The sequence below is a fragment of the Vanessa atalanta genome, chromosome Z (genome assembly GCF_905147765.1).
Source record: "Vanessa atalanta chromosome Z, ilVanAtal1.2, whole genome shotgun sequence".
Lineage (NCBI taxonomy): Eukaryota > Metazoa > Arthropoda > Insecta > Lepidoptera > Nymphalidae > Vanessa > Vanessa atalanta.
The window spans coordinates 7,962,853-7,983,302 of NC_061902.1; the positions used below are offsets into that span (position 1 = coordinate 7,962,853).

A 20,450-nucleotide genomic window follows, 5' to 3' on the forward strand; every position below is an offset into this window, starting at 1 on the left:
GATGTTCGTGGTACGATTGTCAAAATACTGATTAAAATCGCAATTATGTAAAACATAAATTGTATAAATATACAATTTACTTCTCATAAATAAAAATGGCGACTGTACATATATATATATATATATGCCGTAGTCTATTTTGGAAACATTTTTAAGACCTACGATTCCTTTGTACATTATTGTGGTGTATTACAATTCTCAGCCATGTTGAACAAGAGACATCTAAATGATTTCATTACAGAACATTAACTTTAAATATAATTAAATATACTATTATACAAATTCTCCGCGAATTAATCTTCTAGTCGGAGCGAAAAAACGGGCAGATGGACTAAGCGTCTTTGATTTATAACTTTTAAAATTAACCAAAATTAATACTAATTAAAACTTACGTGTATAAAATTTTGGTATTATATAAATTTATTAACAGTTGTTAAAGCTTTTCTTAAAAACCTTCACCCAAGGGGATAAAATTTTAAATGCAAGTTTGTATAGAAAATTTTGAATTCATCACCTACGACGGTAAAATTAGGGATGAATGTTTGAACTGAAGTTCTTTATTTTACGCGCGTGAAGTTAGCATCTCTAAAATAAACTTCAGTTCTTTTGTTCGAACATAGTTCAACACTTTAACAGTTAGATAAGTTTTAACAATATTTTCGTTTGATTCAAATATAATATCTCACTTTAAAAAATGAGAGCTTCCAGACCTGGGAAGAATAAAACGGTAACGTCTGTAAAAGTTAAAAGGTAACATTATATTTCTATATGACTCGTGTATTGATCGCGACATAAGATTTTACAATATTTTATTGATTACTTAAAGTAGTAAGACAGCCGCGTTTAAATTACACGTATGATTTAGGGACTTGCACGATAATATGTTAATATGTACTACCGCATATTATCCTTTTTGTGTCAATAGAAAGTTTACTCAGAAGAAAATGCATTTCGTACACTATTTTCTGAACCTATAAAAATAAAATATGTATAAACGAATAAGGAAAAAGATAAAATGTTAAAATTCTTATCCTCAACATGCATCAGACTTCATATTATTTTAACTGCACATAACCAACGCTTTATGGAATCGTTAACCTAATATAATATTAACTCCAGAAACAAACAAGTAACTTTGTCAGTTCCTACTCTACTAATATTACACTGTGTACATAAACCAAATAAATCCTCTAAGACAATCAATAAATAATATATACTTACACGGTATATTTAAAAAAGGAAAAGTATGAAAATAATAATTGATAAACGGAAACAGTAAGTGATTGACTCGTGTTATAAAAAAGAGAACTGGGCTGACACTAATGTTTAATAGCATCAGGGATGTTATGGATATGAAATGCGAATATATCGGTATAATATGAATAAGATTTTACCGGTTTCAGATACGGTTAGGGATACGAAATTATTTCGTATTATCCGATTGTTTCGGACAGTTTCAGTTACGAATATAAAATTATTTAGAAATTATAAAAAAGAAATTGACTTTATTTATAAACTACTACTTGGTAGAAGGAAAAATACAAGTAATCTAACATAAGAATTTGCTTCTCTCTATAAGTAAAACACATGCAAAAACAAAATTTTTATCAAATTCGTTCACGAATAGATTTTAATTTCGGATATCCAATAGTTTAGTTTTCGATAGTTTCCGATATTTGCGCTTGACGGTTCTAGTGGCTGAACCGGCATTACGTGATTAGAATAAGTTATATACAATAATTTAAGTTTATGTTACGTTAGCGTATCTTAAGTGGTGAAGTAGTTTTTGAACTTTGAGTTTATTTCAATGAAACGGAACGGATTAAATTTGATCTTCAATACGACTGTCTTCTTGAAAACCCTTTTAATTTTCTATCTGTTACTTATTAAGTAAATTTAGTAGGTACTGGGTTAACCGTGTTTTTTAATACAGATACAGGACACTTGGACGTACAGACACAAAATCAAAATAATTCACAATCTTCGGTTAAGATTCGCCTAATTTAGCCGAATCCAATCTGCTTGGGCCATCTTGCTATTTCTTTTATGCATTCGTTCGTTGTTCCTAAATAAAATGTATTACTTTTCAAAAAGAACTATATAAAGAACTAGAGAAGTTTGGGCAAACATTTCTCATTTGTCCGTTTTCTTTTTAACCAGGTGTGATCAAGTATAGCTTCGTCAGAGGTATTCGTTCATAACGTATAAATTATAATATATCAAATTATAGCTTATATCTAAACACCATACATGCGGTAGTAAGTAAGAATTATGACGATAAAGGGTTTTATAATCTTTAAATGTAAACTTATATTTTTATTTGTTTTGTATATAAAAATGAGAGACATTTATACTAGCAAACCCGGTCGAAAGTCTGTATTATGTGAAATTCAAAAATTTTTCATAGATCACTAAAAGCAATCTGTAGGCGCATTGTACGCAGCGTAATGAAACTAATAAACTACGCAACGTATTTTTTGTTACGTTTTAATAGCACAGTTTTCGGCACGGCTATAATAATAATCCAATTTTAAAGCGCTTAGTGCATAATAATAGTTTAAACAGATTGAAGATGCCCCTGATTATTAGGCCAACTCTATGATACTTATTATTGCATTATTGCCACAAATGTAATTGTACCAAGTATCAAATTTATTTTGCAAATAGAAAAGCACGCAAATTGATTATTATTTTTCAGTGTTAACACACCCACATAAGTGAAGCTTGGGTATAAATTGTATTAAAAATAGCCTGACATCTAATCTCCAATTTATCCCATCAGTATGCAGAGGTTCATTGAAATATTTAAAAGCACATAAATATTCGGAATTAGTAAGTTAGGGCTCGAACTAAAAATACTTTATATCGATGAAACCGTTTCGACGAGGCCTTCCGCTTCTATAGAACATACCTTGTTACTGCGTGGTAATTATTTCATTAGTTGAATATAAAACCATACCATGGATACTCTCATTTTTTAAATGGAGTATTTATTTAACTAAAAAATACCCAATTGCTGCTAATATACCCAATTGTTTTAAAACAAATTCACTATTTCTTTACACTAATACTAAAATCAAATACTTAGTTGCATGTCTATGAAAATTTATTTATAACATTTTTATGCCAATGAAAAATAAAGTCTTTGTTTGTATTGCGTTTTATAAATTAACTAAATACAATTGTAAAACTTATTGTATTAGAACATAGTCGCATAAAGAATATAATTTGTTTTTATTTTTGGTATATTTTTATCAAAATTATTGAAATATTGATAATTTTTTTTCTAACACGAATGAAGAACTATAACTATACGCTCGTCCGCCAACCAATGCCATAAAAAAGAACTAATTGAATGTGAAGCTTTAATTTCCGTTGAAATATCTGCATAAGAAATAAATTGTATCTATTTATTTATTATATTTATTAAACAAATTTTTAGATATTTTATATGTAGAATAACATTACTTAGTATGACTTGTCAAATACGATTATATAAAAAATTATTATAAATATTCAAAGATCAGATTATAGTAAACAAATATATATTCGTAGTACGTTGCATGTTTGGCTTGGATAACCATTTGCGCAAGATTCACAAAACGTTTGGGATTACGCCAATTAACGAATGATCGAAGACCGAGAAGGATCAAACATAACTATTATCAAAACACACTGCAAAATAAAACGCACACAACTTTTTTTCGAACATTAACTAATATGTATAGGCCTTATATGATTTTAAAGGGGGAATGGGTTAAATAATGCGATGTATTTTTTCTTTCAAATATCAAATCAATAATAAAAGTTAAATCGTATAGCTAAACAGCCGCTAAGTGAATTAACGTTAATTTATAATTAAAATGACGATTCAAATGTACTTGTAAAAGCCTACTTGGTAGTATATTGTTTATCGAACTAGGATCTGTACATACCAATTTTTAGAGCCAAGTAAAGGCATTAAGCCACCGGTCTAGTACGTTTCCATTATAAGCAAAATGTTAACTTAACATCGCACGAAATGTCACAGCGTTAGTTACTTACAATTTAAAAAATCACCAATATTGTTTCTCGAAATCCCTTTGTTTTAAAATAAACTACATCAATATGGAATAATAACTTCTGGCTCTGTGCTGAAAATCTGGGAGCTCGAGGCATCGTTCGGGTTTTGTGACGAAGATATACGGTTGTATAGTACAGATACATCAATTTGATGTCGGTATATTCGCAATATTATAGACTATTTAGGTTTTTAGTTTAAGTGACTCCGCTTGCCTCCTTCCTGGGGCAAGATAATTACGTCAATTCATTTTTGTTCTCAGCCTAGCAAATACAATTCCATATTATTATTTTTTATAAATTAAATCGGTATTTTAAAAATGGTAATGAATAAAGTATATTATACTCTAAAACTACTACTCTTCTTTCGCTGATATTCAAATTTCAAAGTTAAACTGTGGAAAATAAAGTTTAAATAGTATAAATCAAGAGTCCGCTCTTTCGCTCAGTGTCAAAATTTGGGGGCAAATAATTTGATTGGTGATTTTTTTTAGTAATTGCTCTATAAACAGTGAAAAAAAATCAACGTTTAAAAACTTTTCAAAGTTTGAATTTAACTTAATTCTTCACGCTAACTAAATAAAAAAAAAACCATTATTCAGTTTTTCGTGAATCACAGGGAATAGGGGTGGCATTTGTGACCCAGGCCCGCAAATAAATAACTAATCATACTACAATGCCGCACCGTCGTCATATCTAGTAATAAAACTTTAAAAAAATATTATTGGCAATAACATGTAACATTGCGTTGGCTGGCTGAGTACGGCGTACCTAGTGCGTGTATCGCTCGACGCGTTATTATGTTGCATACATCGATAAGTTTTTATATCCAAACCATGGTTCGTGGAACGTCGCTGTAGTTAGAATAAAAATAATGGATATATTAGAATGGCATTCTGCAAGAAAAACCGTTATAATATTCATATAAGAATATCCACACGTTGGTCTATCTATCGAATTCTTATGAGAAAAGTTAAATACTACCCATATTATGTACCTATATAGCCTTCATTAATAAATACAGGAATAACAAGATAGTCATACCCGTTTAGCGAATCTATATACTATCTATTCCATGTACATATTTGCAGATAGGAAGTATATACAATGTGTACTATTATTAATCTTGGCGGTAATCTCACATTGAAACTTTAAGGAAGACATTCTGTTGTCGCCTAAAGTGACAAAAATAAATTATTATTAATATTTAAATGCAGTATACAGATTTATTTTTATAAAACAAAAATATTGCGTAACATGTCGTAAATTACCGTAGAATGTTATGTCTAAATTAAAAATCATAAAAAAAAGTCAATGAATTGTAATATTAGAGCAAGATAGTAAGAATCTATAAAAATCTTAAAACTGAATGACCTCTACGTGAAACGCCTCAGGGTGAAGTGTAAACGTAAATAGTCACTATCTTGGACATATGACATATAACCGCGTTTATTTTTATTGGGTTACAGATGAAAAAACATTTTCAGTTTTATTTTTTTAAGTAGGCAGCGTTAATAATTGCTTTACGAATCTTACTAGAACTAGAACTTTTCGCTAATAAATATTTAGCCCATCAATACCGTTTATTAATGACTTTATAACTTTACTACAACACGTTAACGATTTCATAACGAAAATCTTATTTAATAAATTACGAACGTATTTTAATTAAATTAAATAAAAATGACAATTAATTTAATGAATGATATGTTACGAAGACAAACTAAGAAGCTTTCGTGTACATAGACTTTAAAACGAATTACTAGCTAGCTTAATAGTTGCGCCCGCGCCTTTGCTAAAAAATAAGCCAACTGAAAATTATCTCACCCCTATTAGGAACATACTCATAATTTGACAACAGAAATCATTACGTACTAATTTACAAGTAGATTTTTTAATTAGTATATAAAAAATATAATTAAATAATCTACAATGATTAATATATTGCCAAGATATTTATATTATACATTTAGATCACATCACACTTTTAATATATTCGTAAGTTCACTTAGATTAAATGTGTCGTAATCAAAGTTTTAATTTTTTTTTTTCAGTTCTATTTGCTTTTAGGCCTTCTTAATCTAAAGTTCGACACAGAAAGCACACATAAAAAAACATGTAATATATTTTAGTTTCTTTTTACTATATCGGCACTATTATCATTCCGAAATTCATATTAACAAAAGTAAGCTTCCATTAATGAGCCTTGAAATACGTATCGTCTCATGCCCCTGTAGCCTTGTCGATGTAGCTACAAAGTATTAATAACGAAAAAATATATATCAAATCATAAGGGTCACTACATGCAACTGACAAATATTTATTATACCGATTAAAAAGTCGTAATTAACATAAGTGGTAACGTAACATCCTTCACAATGGATAAACACTGATCACTGAACTGCTACTCTACGTACGGACGCAAATTACGCAGCACCCATGGAACACCGCAAAACTCTTGGCCGATGATGATTGCCACCCACAAATACCTGTTGTAGATCGATGAACTCGACCGCACGAGGGGTTTCCCTGCTGCATCACCCTTGCAACAATTGCTGCCCATGGCGGGAGCGCATCTCGTTTCGAATCGAGTTCGCGATAGACAAGCGCGTACTGCGCGAAGCACAAGATATTTTTGTAAAAGCGATGCTAGCGCCGTTATTTGTTTACTATGAAATTCAGGCAAAATTAAGATTATAATCTCGCTAAGATAATTACTTCATACATTATAGAACTCCACGCAACTGCTGAATTAATCATCAAAATAGGAGGTGTTATGTTAATCTTGGTCAGAAGTATGTTAAATTTTACGAGTTAATTGAATTTTATATCTAAATACATCGAGGTTTCTGAAAAAAAAATCTGTAAACTGGTTCACGTTTACTTTCAGTACAAACTTTACACTAGGTGGCGCTAGGAGAACGTAATACGAAACATTGATTCTTATTAGCAATTTGTAGTACGTATCAAAAGATGGCGCTGCAACCAAATAATCAAATAAAGACTTGATAACCTCATATTTATTTTTGGTAAAAGATATATACATGTCAACTACATAATAATACGAGACCATTTATGAATATATATATATATATATAGGTTTTGTTAATTAAAAAATATTGTTTATGCTAATTGGAATTACAAATTATTTATTTAAAAAAATAAAAATGCGTCATTCAATAATAATCACAGTTACTTATAACAATAAACGAATATTATTAAAAAATCCGTACCGTGTTATACGTGCAAGAACCGCGTGTGATCCAAGTTCACCTATTTTATTAGGAAAATGTTCGACTAATTTATTTAAATTATTTCAATACCATCCATAAAATGGAAGTGCAAAAATGTTCAACCATTTTCAATGTTCACATATCAATACTTTGATTCATCATCATTTAATTATTCTTGTATAAAAAAACTACACACATAAATAATAAAATATTAAATACAAGATTTTTTTTGATAATATTAACGATTAATGAGAAAAATATTTCAGTGACTCATTAGGTAGTATGCAATAAGATAAAATTTTGCATCATACATATTATAATTGATGTCCATACAAGTTTATTACTAACATTACTATACAGCCTTAACATAACTACGCAAAATACCTACTTATTCGACTTACACATGACCGAATTTTATTTTTACTCAGGCACATTTTCCAGACACGGCCGTTTAATAGTTTCATAGCTTTTCAACATCCCATCTTAACCGATATCGAGCAGATGATACGCTTGCTACTCGATGAACGAATGCCGTGTGTCGAGTGTCCGACACATTTGCTTCCTGGTCTGCATTTATACATCGACATATGAAAAACAAACAACGCTTGCCGGCGCGACGCAAGCGCCGGGCGAGAGTCGCTATGCACTCTATCTATTAGAGTTATGTCTCATTATTGCAGTGCTGAACTTTTCCGCTGCGTTCCATACGTGTTAAAAATGCTAAATTTTAATCTTCAGCTGACTTTCAACAAAATATTTTCTTAAATACATTTAAATTTAAACATCTGAACGTACAAGCTCGTATTTACGAGTGGGGGAAATAGGGCCAGAAATAGAACGTACCATTCAAATTCAAAAGGTGGTGAACCGGAGGGCAGTGGGACGACGAGGCTAGCGTCGCTGCCGGGGGCCGCCCTGAGGATTTGAGGGCCAGTGGTGGAAAACGATGGGGGCTCCATGGGCTCCAGTCCTCTCGGCCCGCGCGCGCCACACCGTGTGCGCGCGCACACTCCCGCCCGTTCACTTTCTATAAATAATACGAAAAAATGTAACACGCGCGGAGCAAATTTCGTACGACGCGAATATTTCGCTAATATCACCTCTGTCACCTAACTTAACTGATTCATACTATACTGTATAGTCATATACGTATATATGCATTATCTTTATTTCAAATTTGAATAAAAAAAGTTTTCTAATAAAACGTAACTTGTTAACATCTTTCATTATTAAGATGGGAGATTAATATAACAAAAACGAAGCAGTTACATTTAATATATTTATTCGTCAAACAAACTACAATACTCAATTATAACTATAAGAGAACATGAATTCAATTAACGACTAGATTATTAAATTTCAGGGCCAAAACAAAAACATATTTCATTTAATGTTTATACTATAAAATTTTTAATCCATCAATGGTCCGAATCTAAATTAAACGCAATGAGTTGTTATTAATTTTTTTAACAAATTTAGCAAAATTTCATGACTTTTGTTTAAGGAATAAATTTTCGGTTCAAATATTTGCTAGTTTAGTTTTGTTATTGGTCATGGATATTTAATAAAATTGAGCAAAACCCCAGGCGATTGCTAGTAACATTAAAATTATTTTGAGACTCAAATGACTAAATTGACGCTGCATTAGATATTGTACAAAATATTGCTACATGTACTCGATTCCACTGAAGTTTTATTTTATTAACAAAGATTTTTTTAAATATGTTCGTTTCGGAATAATTTAATAAAAAGAAATTTGAAAAAAAAAAAAAAATTACATTATCGAATTTTTAGAGTGGAATGTGTATGGATGAGTAATGTAATGTAAAATTATACTTATTATTAATAATAGAATCGTTGTCAATTAAGTAAATTCATTCGTAAGATAAACATAAAGTGGACGGTTTTCGAATAAAAAAACTTTTAAAAAGGTACTCTTGAGATCCAATGCGTGTTTCATTTTAAGCGTTAAAATATCTTCAACGTTTTCTGATATTAGATGAAAAGTACATTAATTGTACCCACTGAAAATATTCCTATAAATATGTCTTTATATACGTTCTGTATTTTAAATAGGCAATTATGCTTTTTAAAAAATGGATCATCAGTCTTAAAAGATTATTTTTAGGCAAAACAATTTGTTTTCTAGGAGGTCCATAGTTCTCCATCTATTAAGTTTTGGTGATTTGAAAATAGACTCATCACTATGAACATTTTTCTTGATCATTTCAACAGACAATTTAGTCGCTCTACTTGCTCTGTCTTAAAATAAATATTTTTTTCTTAGACATTTCTTATTCTTTATTTTAAATGAGATACTTGCTTTATTATGGTTAATCGAAGTTCATTTAAGTTTAAAAGTTTATAGTAACTTTAAATAGTATTTTATCATCAAACTGTACCATTGTACCGATTTATGAGAATTCGTATAGGCCTGGGCCCATAAAATTAAATCATACGAACCCGTATTGATCTTAAGAAAAAAAACTTTAATTAAAACTTTCGGACTAGTGACAGATATCACTTACATATACATCTAGTAGTTGTACAATAACATTAAAACACATAGCAATAATAAAACTAAAATTATAATATCGCCTGTGCTATAAAACATAGTCTAAGCACAATAAAAATTGAGCCCTGAAGGAGTATTTGTATATTTAAAACTAGAGAATACATCAATATTATTTTCACAACATAGAAACTACAAATCGAGAGGATACCGATAATAATATTTTCTTTATCTTCTAAGAGTTCTTAGAATCTTAATAAATTTAAATATTATCCGTATCCTTCCGTCACATAGACGATCAATTACCTAAACAACAATTTCAACTAACTTCTACGTAACATCAGTAAACACCAAGTTATATTTGTTTCATAAATATCGACGTGAGGTTATATTTAATGTGGTAGTTGTAATCGTTAAGTACATTTTAAAGATCAATTGTTCGCTTGTAGCCGTCTGGGAAAGATTGCCAAATTGTGTTGTTACAATTCACATTTATAAGTACGAAACCAGCTGACACTCTACATTAGATATATTTGGATATCCCAGATCCGATGTCAGTTTCCAAGGATATCGTGTATTTTTATCTATTTTGTTCGTAAACGAACTTTTTTATATATTTTAACCAAAAATTTTGTAATATTATCAGAATTTTTTCCTGCATATATTTAACTCATTATATGTAACCTCACTCTGACATTAAATAGACATTTAATAAATATATATATGATAATATAAGAAAATTTACTGGTCGAATTTTCATCTAAGAGCGGAATATTAATAGAAATAGAGTAAAGTTACATCAAAAAGTCTAAATTACGTGCAGTCTATATATTTAACTCTACATACAATCAGATGAGTATAAACACATAGAATTGTAACACATAGCGTAAAGAATTATGGCATTACTTCGTAGTATCCCATACCGTGAAGATATCCTATATTCGAATCGATCCATGATGGTAACCGTTTGTGTTATCATAATATACACTTAAACAACCTTGTAACTGAGTTACGAGCATTAAAATTAATTAGCATTATATATTTTTGCTTATATCGAAAATTATTGTTATTTAAATTTAATACTCGCCGACTGTCAACCATTTTAAGTTCATAACACATTTTATAAAGTTGCAACGTATTGAATAATCGATGATTCGACAATGGTGCTCGATCGTGTTCGATTTGTTTTTAATTAATTTAATTGTATTCTTATTTATATGTATGTATATATATATATATATATATATAAGAAAAATATAATAAAAAATATTCTGCAATGGCTATAGACAGCCAAATAATACGAGTCATGAGATTTTTTTATACACCGTATTGTAACCGAGCACCCTTTGCAACTCTTTTTAAAAAGTAAAAATGAGATTACATGAAAAGGAATTAGTCTCTTAAGTCTTAAGCATAAACCCACTTATTATTAAAAAAAATATTCTCAATTCGGGTACGATCAGTTCCTCATTTTATTTAAGTATAATATAATATAAGAATATGCTGCGGAAGTAGAGAAAAATATTTTTAAGGGCGAACTTCGTAATAGCTCTTGGTTCAGTTTAAACATCTTCATCGACGGTCAACCGACAACCAAGGACCATCACATGCATCGCATTTTAAAATATTATTTTTTACTTTCGCATTCATCTGACGAGATTTTTATTAACTTGGTTTTTTAAACAAAAATATTAAATAATAATGAGATAATGTTACACTTGCTCCCCCTACCCCCTTTTTATTAAATTCTTATTAATTTAATTTGTATAAGTATTTTTTTTTTAATTTACAACCTGAAAACTAATTTGGCGCTATTAAATAAAAATATAATATAGAAAAATTATATTCCATAGAATATAAAAATGCTAACATAGACAAATCTCGATTTTTTTTTTCTTAAGACAATGTCAATTTGTATTTCCAAATACATTAAAGCCAAATTAGAGCCCCTAAATAGATTGCTTAAAAAAGTATAATTAAATCATAGCCTTTTTTTATATTTTTACAATTTTTATATAAAAAAAATTAAGGAAATGAAAGTATAAAAAGCACCCTGTTAAAGTTCTACTCCTGGGCAAAGGCCTACTCTTCTCTAAGGAGAAGGATTCGGAACTAGGGTGAACACGACGCTACTCCAGTCAGTACCAGTATTACTACCAGTAAGCGGATACACAACCTCATAACTACTCCAGAACAAGCATGCATGCTCGCGATATTCTCCTTTATCGCAGAGCAGTTAAAACGCGATCGAGGTCTTAAGTAGATCGGATCTACTCACTTCAAATTTTTATAAAAAAAAGTTCGAATCTATAATATCCGATCGCGATAAATCGAAAATAATAAGGCGAATACGGACAAGTATCTTCTTATATTTACAACATTTTCATTAGTAACCCATAGCATTGCCTCTCTTACCACTGAACATTATAATTTAATTTCGATGTCCATATTAAACGACAATAAAAAAAAAAAGTTTACCGAAACACAATGCTCTTGTCCGTATCGCGTATATTAAAATATTATGTACAGCCTACAGTATAATTTCCAAAGCCATAAGAATATAATGTCTCCCATAAACACCTATATCGCAGATATAATCACCATCTATTTCCTCCGTCTCATCACAACATACCATTCTAGTCCGTGCAATTGAACGAACTAAACTGGAATATGTTCACGACTATAATTATATTCATGCAGCAAATATCTTATAAAAATATTTACGTTACATTAAATACCTATGTTATCATCATAAAATATGTGCAAAGTGTATTTACAAAAATATTTAACGTAGACTACTTCTAAAATTTCAAGCAAAGTATGATATAAAAAATTATAACTTTACCTTTTTGGTTATTATTTTTAGTATTAAAGCATTAAGGAACAAAAGGTCAATAATACTATAAATCATGAAATTGTAAAAAATATCACCTAAGTTTTAGGCCTGCTAAAACAATAAAAAAAATTACTTACACGCTAAAATGTTTAAGTCATTTTGCATGCGAGTAATATAAAAACATACAGACAAACGAGCAAAAATGATTTCACATTAACAAAAAAAAAAATGTATCGAAACCTTAAGCCTTGTCAAACTTACCCGTGGTGCACGAAAAAATCGATAGCAACCCACAATAATTAATTCTAATTAATAATAAGTCTTTGAAGTTACCAATCACGCATGTGGGCTATCTGTCGTCGTTCATACAAAGCTTATTTATAAACTTACCTGCGACTCAAACATACCGAAAGCAGTATATAAGATACAAATATAAATATATTAACTATGAGAAATACAATATAAACTTTTTATAAGTCATAGTATTAAACTTATTCTATGTCTTTTGTTTTTTTGAGTTGACATCTTTAATTTATAACTTTGTATAAGTTAATAAATCTTATAAAGACTCTTAAGATTTACATAAGCGATATATGATTACAACTAAGGAAAGGATCATCAAAAGACTCAATCACACACTACCGCTCCTCTCCCTTCAACGGAATGTTCCTGAAACTATTTCTGCAATCATAAATTGAACCACACAAGGAATAATACTGACTAATTTTTTTTTTTTTTTTTTCTTTTTTTTTTTTTTTTTTTTTTTTTGGGTTTTTTGTTTTTTTTTTTTTTTTTAATACTGAATTTTTAATTAAGATAGATTAGCAATTAATATTTTGTTATTATTTATACAATTATTATATTATACAAATTTACATTTGAAAATAAAATAATAAGATCTTTTGTAAAAAAGTTAAAAGCTGTAACAAAATATAATATTTTTAAAAAATATATGTACTTATAATAATTGATTTTATTTCGTTTAGCCCGGTGATACGAATCTACCATATAACTTAAAAATAGGCTAATTCCTGAAATATAAAATGTAAATGCGATCCTTCCCTTGCCGTTTCAAATTTAAGTAAAAGTAATTAAATAATATAAAAAAGGAATGGTAAAAATGTAAATGAGATTATATGAATAATCATAGATTCGGTTTCCATAGATTACATTTAAACATTAGCGAGATCAGCAACATAGTTATCATTTTTCGGAATGTCATTGGAGTCCTGGTCCAAGTTCTTTACTAAGATGTTGCCATTATCCTCGACAACGATCTCTTTCAAGGTATTGTCATCGGTCACATTGTTGTTCTGCACGCTCTCATCGTTGGCCACGCGCTGTTCTTGCTCGACTACGGGAATTTTGAGTTGGAGTGTCGTAGTATCAATGCACTTGTTCTCAATTAAGTTGACAAGGATCTGGGCCGCATTATTAGTGTAATTTATAGGGTTCTTTTTACGGAAACGGCTCTCGGTCAGAGCCTGCAGAGTCTTCAGGCCATCCGAAGATGTAGAAGTTTGGCGGGTGAAATATCTGAAGGTCTTGCGCACTCCGCAGCGGCATCCACTCAAGGCATTCTCGCGTCTATTTAAAAAAGAAATATAATAAATAAAACGTTTGCAGAATTATAATTTAAAGAAATGTGGGTAGTGCAACATACTCGGCGATCACTCTTTCGCGTTGTTCCAATTGCAGGCGAACAGCGCAGACTTCCATGTAAAGCTCGTTGGCGCGGGAGAGCTGTTGCTCGTATACGTAACGAGCATCACGGGCATGCCTCAAATGTTCACGGCGCTCTGCGATCACGTCTGGAGCCGTCATCTCGTTCCTTCGCAAAAAATTCAATTTAAAATTCAATTACGAATAAAACAGCACTGATAATAATATTTTTTTCTATAACATACTTTGCATACAGCCTTTCCATACTGCTATACACTTGTTGACGCCAAATAGCTTGAGTTCTATTAAATGTCTCTATATCCATGGAGCAAAGTTCTTCCCCTGCCATATCCAAATGAGCAGCTATAATCTTGAACGGAGGTCTGAATAAAAAGAAAAAAAAATATTAATTTGCACAAATATGCACTTATCTATAGACCTTTTCATAAAAGTAAGACATTGTACCTGTTACGAGGCGTCCGATTCCAGCACTGGTTTAGTAACAGCTGTAAGCTGCTAGGACAAGTTGTTGGTATGGGCAGAGCAATCGTATCCGTGCCCACACCCCACATAATCGCATGTGTCTCAAGTGTTTTGTAAGGGACCTCCTGAGTTAGGAGTTCCCAAAGAACCACACCATAGGACCATATATCTACTCTTTCAGAGCATGGCTCATGCCGTATCACTTCTGGAGCCATCCACGCCACCGTGCCGGTAAAACTCATGATCGCACTAACATCATTCCATTCGCGACTAGTACCGAAGTCACTTACTTTCACTACAAGGTTATCAGCGATCAGAATACTAAAAAGAAAATGTTAATTAGTAATCAATTTCATTATTAAATTTATTAATATTATTCCTCATATCAGATAAAATCTACTTACTTAGGACTCTTGAGATCTCTGTGTATAATTTTATGGGCATGGAGATAGCTCATGCCCAGTGCAATATCTCTTGCCCAGCGTATGATTTGCTTAGGTGTGAAAGTAGCGCCGCTGTGAAGAAAATCAAAGAGGGGTCCATATTGGCAGTACTCCATAATGATGCAGTAAAATGGAGACACTGTACATACTCCTCGGAATCGCACTAGAAATAGGAAATATTTTATTGTAAAATATATTAAATATTAATTAATAGAATTAATACTATAAATGTTTTACAGATTCTTATCAATTTCAAATTTTACCTATATTATCATGGTTGAGTTTTCTCAAGTGTTTGATATTAGCTTCACTTTTATCCCGTAACTTTTTTACGGCAACCATTTCTCCTTTAAGGGTACCACCAAATACAACTCCTTGTGCCCCAGATCCAAGATACACCAGGTCTGAGAGGGAATCGAAGGGAACTTCCCAATCTTCCTCTGAGAAAAACAAAAACAATTTTATATGACTAAAGAGACTTATTTTATAATTATTATTTTAAGTGAATACATAAAATAATAAATGTATTCACTATACTTTTTTTTTTATGATGACATATTGTTGTCTTTAAAAAGTCACATCATAAAAAGGATTTAGGATCATAGTTATTGAATCATATGGCAAATATATCACTATAACTTATAAAAACTATAGTTACTATCTTTGCATATAATTTTACTTCTTGAGTTTATTCTCTAACATTGATTTAAAAAATTATGTTGCTCAATACCATACATAAAAAAAATTGGTGTTCGCCATAACTATGTCTACGTCAAATTTATGCGCATATTAAAGATGAAACAGACACCAGATACATATGCTATTTGTGAGGCAAATAATACAAAATTAATTGTAAAATAACAAATTTTATTTAAGTATGAAAATCAATTAAATCAGTCTCAGAAGGACAAGAACAAATAAAATTAATGGTTTTTTTTTTTGCAATTATAGGATCAGTACTTCACAAAAGAAATTACTTAAAAATTCATGATAATTTTGGTAAATATAAAATATGTTTTTGCCATTTGCCAATAAAAAGAACTATCATGCATCATGATAACTAGCCAAATATCTGGAAGATTATGGATATCCAGTTATACAGCGAAACAACTAACCGTTTCGTCTCTAGTATATATAGGATTGTGTTTGTTAATTATGAAGAATTAATAGTTACAAATATTATACTGTTTTTATAAACTGATGAATGGCTTTGTTTATAAATGGTTAAGTTATCCATGTGATTTACTTTTATTTCAATTTTATATTTTATAATTTAATAATTTTATTTGTTTTGTAATCATCTTCTAAACCTTTTTATTTTGATACCTTGGTATGTATAATATAGCCTGATACATAAGTATAACATATATAAAGAAACAGTCATCATATCAATCGCATTTTTAGCCAAATCAAACATCTGTAACATGATTTTATAAATTTTATGCAATTGTCAAGCAAGCAGAGCAGCGAGCAAGAGCTAGCAATGTTTTTGTTTAAAATATGCACATTTCATTTATTATTATATTATAATATTATTTTAATTTATTTTATTTTATATATAAATATAGAACCTTATGGCTACTATACTAAATTTAGTATGTGTAGTAGACAGCCTTTTACCAGCAAATGACCAATTGCTAGTAGCAATTGGTCATTGGTAAATTCATTGGTAAGATTAAGATAGATAGTTTGTATGATATCTATTAACAGGTAAGCAAACATACATAGCCTGTTGAAATCATATACTCTTTGCACCCAGGTAAAAACTAGGGAAACAGTAATATTTTATTTTATTAATTACAGTATATCAGTAATTACAAAAATGTATTACAATGTCAATGTATATAAACCATTTGGCCAATGCTTATATTTTGAAGAAACAGCTATTATTTTGCTAGCTAGCTGCTATTATTATCTGTGGCTTATAATACAGAAAAAAGAAATTTTATTTTTATAATTTAAATAGCAAAGCTAATATTTAAAAATCATTTATAAATTACAATATAAAAAATCGCAAAATTTGCTGAGCATTTAAAAAGATAATAATAAATTTATTAAAACATAAAAAATAAAAATAGGTAACTTTAATTATTGACTCTCTTTACAGACAGCATAACGATTAATGTTTTTTTTTTAACTTCTGCACCTGAAATCCTGTAACAGCCTTAACTTATAATTACACATCTAGATAAAACATCTAGAGGAATGCAAAGCAGAATTAATAATAAACATTGTTAATTTGTATCATAATAAGTATATTAAAAGCCTTATGTGTAAGTAGCATTCGATTACATGTTATTGTAACTAATTGCGCCGGAGGGAATGTCAAGAGAAAAATCAATAACACAAGCCTTTGTTGACAGCTATGTGTAGGTGTACGTGCATAAAATCAATGATTATTGTATGTGCCCGATAAACCTGCGTGGCGCATCGACCTTGAATGCGCCTCTGTAGTTGCATCAAATGTACCCTGGGAATTTTATATAATATGACTTACTAAGCAATATACCGTACCTTGCGGTTCCTTGACTCCAGGTTTTCGGAATAGAGATAAAAATGTAGAAAAACAATCCTTAACGCCAGTCATCCAATGCAAAGTCTTTTTATCGCGTTCTAAAGCTGAAGAATCATCTTCAGGACAATCTTCTTTCATGGTGTAGCTAGCATGGAATTCAAGATGAGCTAATGGATCCATTGTAACACTTGTGTTAAGTCAATGCACAAATATACACGAATTATTAATTTTCACCCAATTATGGATAAGATAAAATATCACTTTAAATTTAATACTTCCCGCACAACATTTCTCCCTGAAAACCCGGACACTAATGAACAAGGTACATGAAATTTACAGGGAACAGGGACAAGGGACAGGGACGAAAGAGGACGCTGTCAATATTTTTTATGACAAATTAAGTCGAAGGTAGTAAGTTATTCAGCAAAATGTATTATTTCATCAATATGAAATTGAGTTGAATAGACATATTTCTTTTTTTTATTTTTAATAAAATGAATATAAAATAATGTTCTCTAAACTGTTGCACACCACAAAAATTATGAATAAATTGCATAGACATCCAAAGAGAATTCATGCGTATTTCACACCAAAGTTTGACAGCTGACTTATAGTACATCGATTCGGCAATTTAATAAAATATAATTAGCTTTATTCAATAATAATATTATCATAAAGTGTGTCATAGAATGTAGAAAGAAACAAGATTATCGCGATTTAGTGTTTAAAATTAACTTTTGTCGCAGTATTGATTGTATTATTTTTGTAATTTCTCGGTGTCTTTTTAATTTAGTCTGTGATTATTTGAGAAACTTCAATTTATTTTTATTTTACTGCATGACTGATCACTGAACTGACGCCTGACTTTGACATTGAGGCTACTGATAGTGAGACTAGTGTAAATGTTATCTTTAAAAATATTAATGCAAATTATAGAGCTCATTTAAACTTAGTGGTTATGTCTCTGTGATTTAAAAGTACGTCTCTGCAGAATATCTATAGAGTATTGAAATTAATATTATTTTTTATTAAAAACAGAATTATAAAATCAAGATAAAATAAGATTATCATTGCAAATGTATGATAAATCCAAATCCAATTAAAAAGTAATCCTGTCTACAGAAGAATAAGACACGATCAGCCTGATGCACAGCCAATTCTAGGGTATTTATTTATCTCTATAATTTTATTTCAACAATAGTTTACCTTGAGGAAAACACTTAATAAACTAAAAGAATATGGATAAAAAAATGTCTTTAACCGAAATTTTTGCCATCTATAAACGATGGGTAATTAACAATCCAGGTATAGTAACTGATGTTGAGACAGTTGCAACATGGTCATCCTATTTTGTTGCGGGCAAAATTAACAAATCACCTGTTATCTCTGAACTTGTGTATTCATTATCTAAAATACTATCTTTATTTAATGATAGACTTATAAGAGATGCTTATGGAAATGAAACACAACAATATAGTTTACGGGAGCAAATTAAAATATGGCTTACCATTATCCATTACTGTGAAGTATTTGTTGAACTTGTGGTTAAAAATAGGTGGGGTAACAGAGGAAAATGGACTGCGGCAACATTGCTTCAGATATTCAAATGCTCATCAGCCTTAGTCTTATTATATAGGTACAAAGATATACCTATTCAACACCCACCTATACCAGCTCTACAAAGAAAAAAATTTACAGAAGGTAACAATACTGATGACAATTCAAATGCATTTTTTACTTTAAAAAGATCAGGCAGAGTAGTCCGACGTGTGGATGGAGCACCACCAATTGCTTTGAGAGATTGGCAGCCCTTAAAGATTAAGGATGAAGTGATAGCATCAAATATAGAAGAGAAAAATCTTTTAAAAGCAGAATTATTGCATATTATGAAACCACTAATACACTTATTATCCATGAGGATTTTTGGCACTAAGTCCTGGAAGCAATGGTTAATAGCTTTAGGAATGGATGTGGCGAGTTTCAGATTGTATAGTAGACATATGAAAAGTTTATCCTATGACCAAAGGTTGGAAATTAGTCGCAGAAAACTTGGATTAGTTTTGTATTTACTGCGAAGCCCAATGTACAATGGTTATTCCAAGAATATGTTAGAAAGTGTGCTGACATCAACTTCAAACAAAATACCAATGATGTCATTTATCTGTGGACCTATTATTCAATATTTAAGTCACTGGCAAGATATTTATTTTTACATGTGGGCTTCGTAAATATGACAAGATGAAGCTTGCAATATTTTTTACTTTTTGTACTTCCATTTTGAGGTTACAGGTTACTTTTTAAGCTAAATGAATGTGGTTGAAGTAATAATAAAACGTAACAAAAAAAATCGTAGAAATAAGTATAAGAGATAAGACAATTTATTCATTCTACTGGAAAACTTAAGGAAAAATGACAAGTATATTGATAAAGAACACAATATTTATGTTTCCTTATATTAGTGTAAATGCTATTGGATACAGAACTTATACATTCACAAACATTGTGATATACCATTAAGATATACCATTGTTATGCTATGGGAATAGAATTTATAGTTTTGCGAGTATAATGTAAGATTGTACCAATTTTTTACATCTTAGTAATTAAGTATACTGAACATATACTATTTCATGGATATAAATTATTGATTTTTGAACACATCTACTAGATGTATTTTTCATATGGGGTTAAAATAAAAATCAAACAT

At 30.1% G+C, this 20,450-nt stretch overlaps 3 protein-coding genes across 4 annotated transcripts in view; 1 reads left to right on the forward strand and 2 right to left on the reverse strand.

Annotated features, from left to right (window-relative positions):
* The window catches only part of LOC125076162 (titin-like), a 43,156-nt gene extending 34,883 nt beyond the window's left edge, over positions 1–8,273 (reverse strand). Inside the window, exon 1 of one of the 2 annotated variants that reach the window (XM_047688150.1) lies at positions 8,136–8,273. In XM_047688150.1, coding sequence (XP_047544106.1) covers positions 8,136–8,251 — 116 coding nt within the window. In that variant the 5' untranslated portion in view covers positions 8,252–8,273. Of the gene's footprint in view, positions 1–6,548; positions 6,661–8,135 lie in introns of those variants that run through there. The other variant, XM_047688151.1, reaches the window with a different exon arrangement.
* Positions 8,274–13,574: 5,301 nt separating this feature from the next.
* On the reverse strand, positions 13,575–18,107 carry LOC125076165 (mitogen-activated protein kinase kinase kinase 12-like). Its single transcript, XM_047688155.1, has 7 exons — positions 17,743–18,107; positions 15,492–15,668; positions 15,190–15,391; positions 14,768–15,106; positions 14,548–14,685; positions 14,304–14,471; positions 13,575–14,227 (listed from the first exon to the last, which is right to left on the reverse strand). The coding sequence occupies exons 1-7, from the start codon at positions 17,921–17,923 to the stop codon at positions 13,813–13,815; spliced, it is 1,620 nt and encodes a 539-aa protein (XP_047544111.1). The 5' UTR covers positions 17,924–18,107; the 3' UTR covers positions 13,575–13,812.
* Positions 18,108–18,572: 465 nt separating this feature from the next.
* Positions 18,573–20,424, forward strand: LOC125075856 (peroxisomal membrane protein PEX16). The gene has a single exon (XM_047687671.1). It carries the CDS (start codon positions 18,982–18,984, stop codon positions 19,969–19,971), a length of 990 nt encoding a protein of 329 aa, XP_047543627.1. The 5' UTR covers positions 18,573–18,981; the 3' UTR covers positions 19,972–20,424.
* The last annotated feature ends 26 nt before the right edge of the window (positions 20,425–20,450 follow it).

Coding starts and splice junctions, on each gene's coding strand:
- LOC125075856 (XM_047687671.1), top strand. CDS start 18,982: ATGGATAAAAAAATGTCTTTAACCGAAATTTTTGCCATCTATAAACGA.
- LOC125076165 (XM_047688155.1), bottom strand. CDS start 17,923: ATGGATCCATTAGCTCATCTTGAATTCCATGCTAGCTACACCATGAAA. Junction 15,107..15,189: donor AGAGATCTCAAGAGTCCTAA/GTAAGTAGATTT, acceptor TTTTCTTTTTAG/TATTCTGATCGCTGATAACC. Junction 14,228..14,303: donor CGCGAAAGAGTGATCGCCGA/GTATGTTGCACT, acceptor TTTTTTAAATAG/ACGCGAGAATGCCTTGAGTG.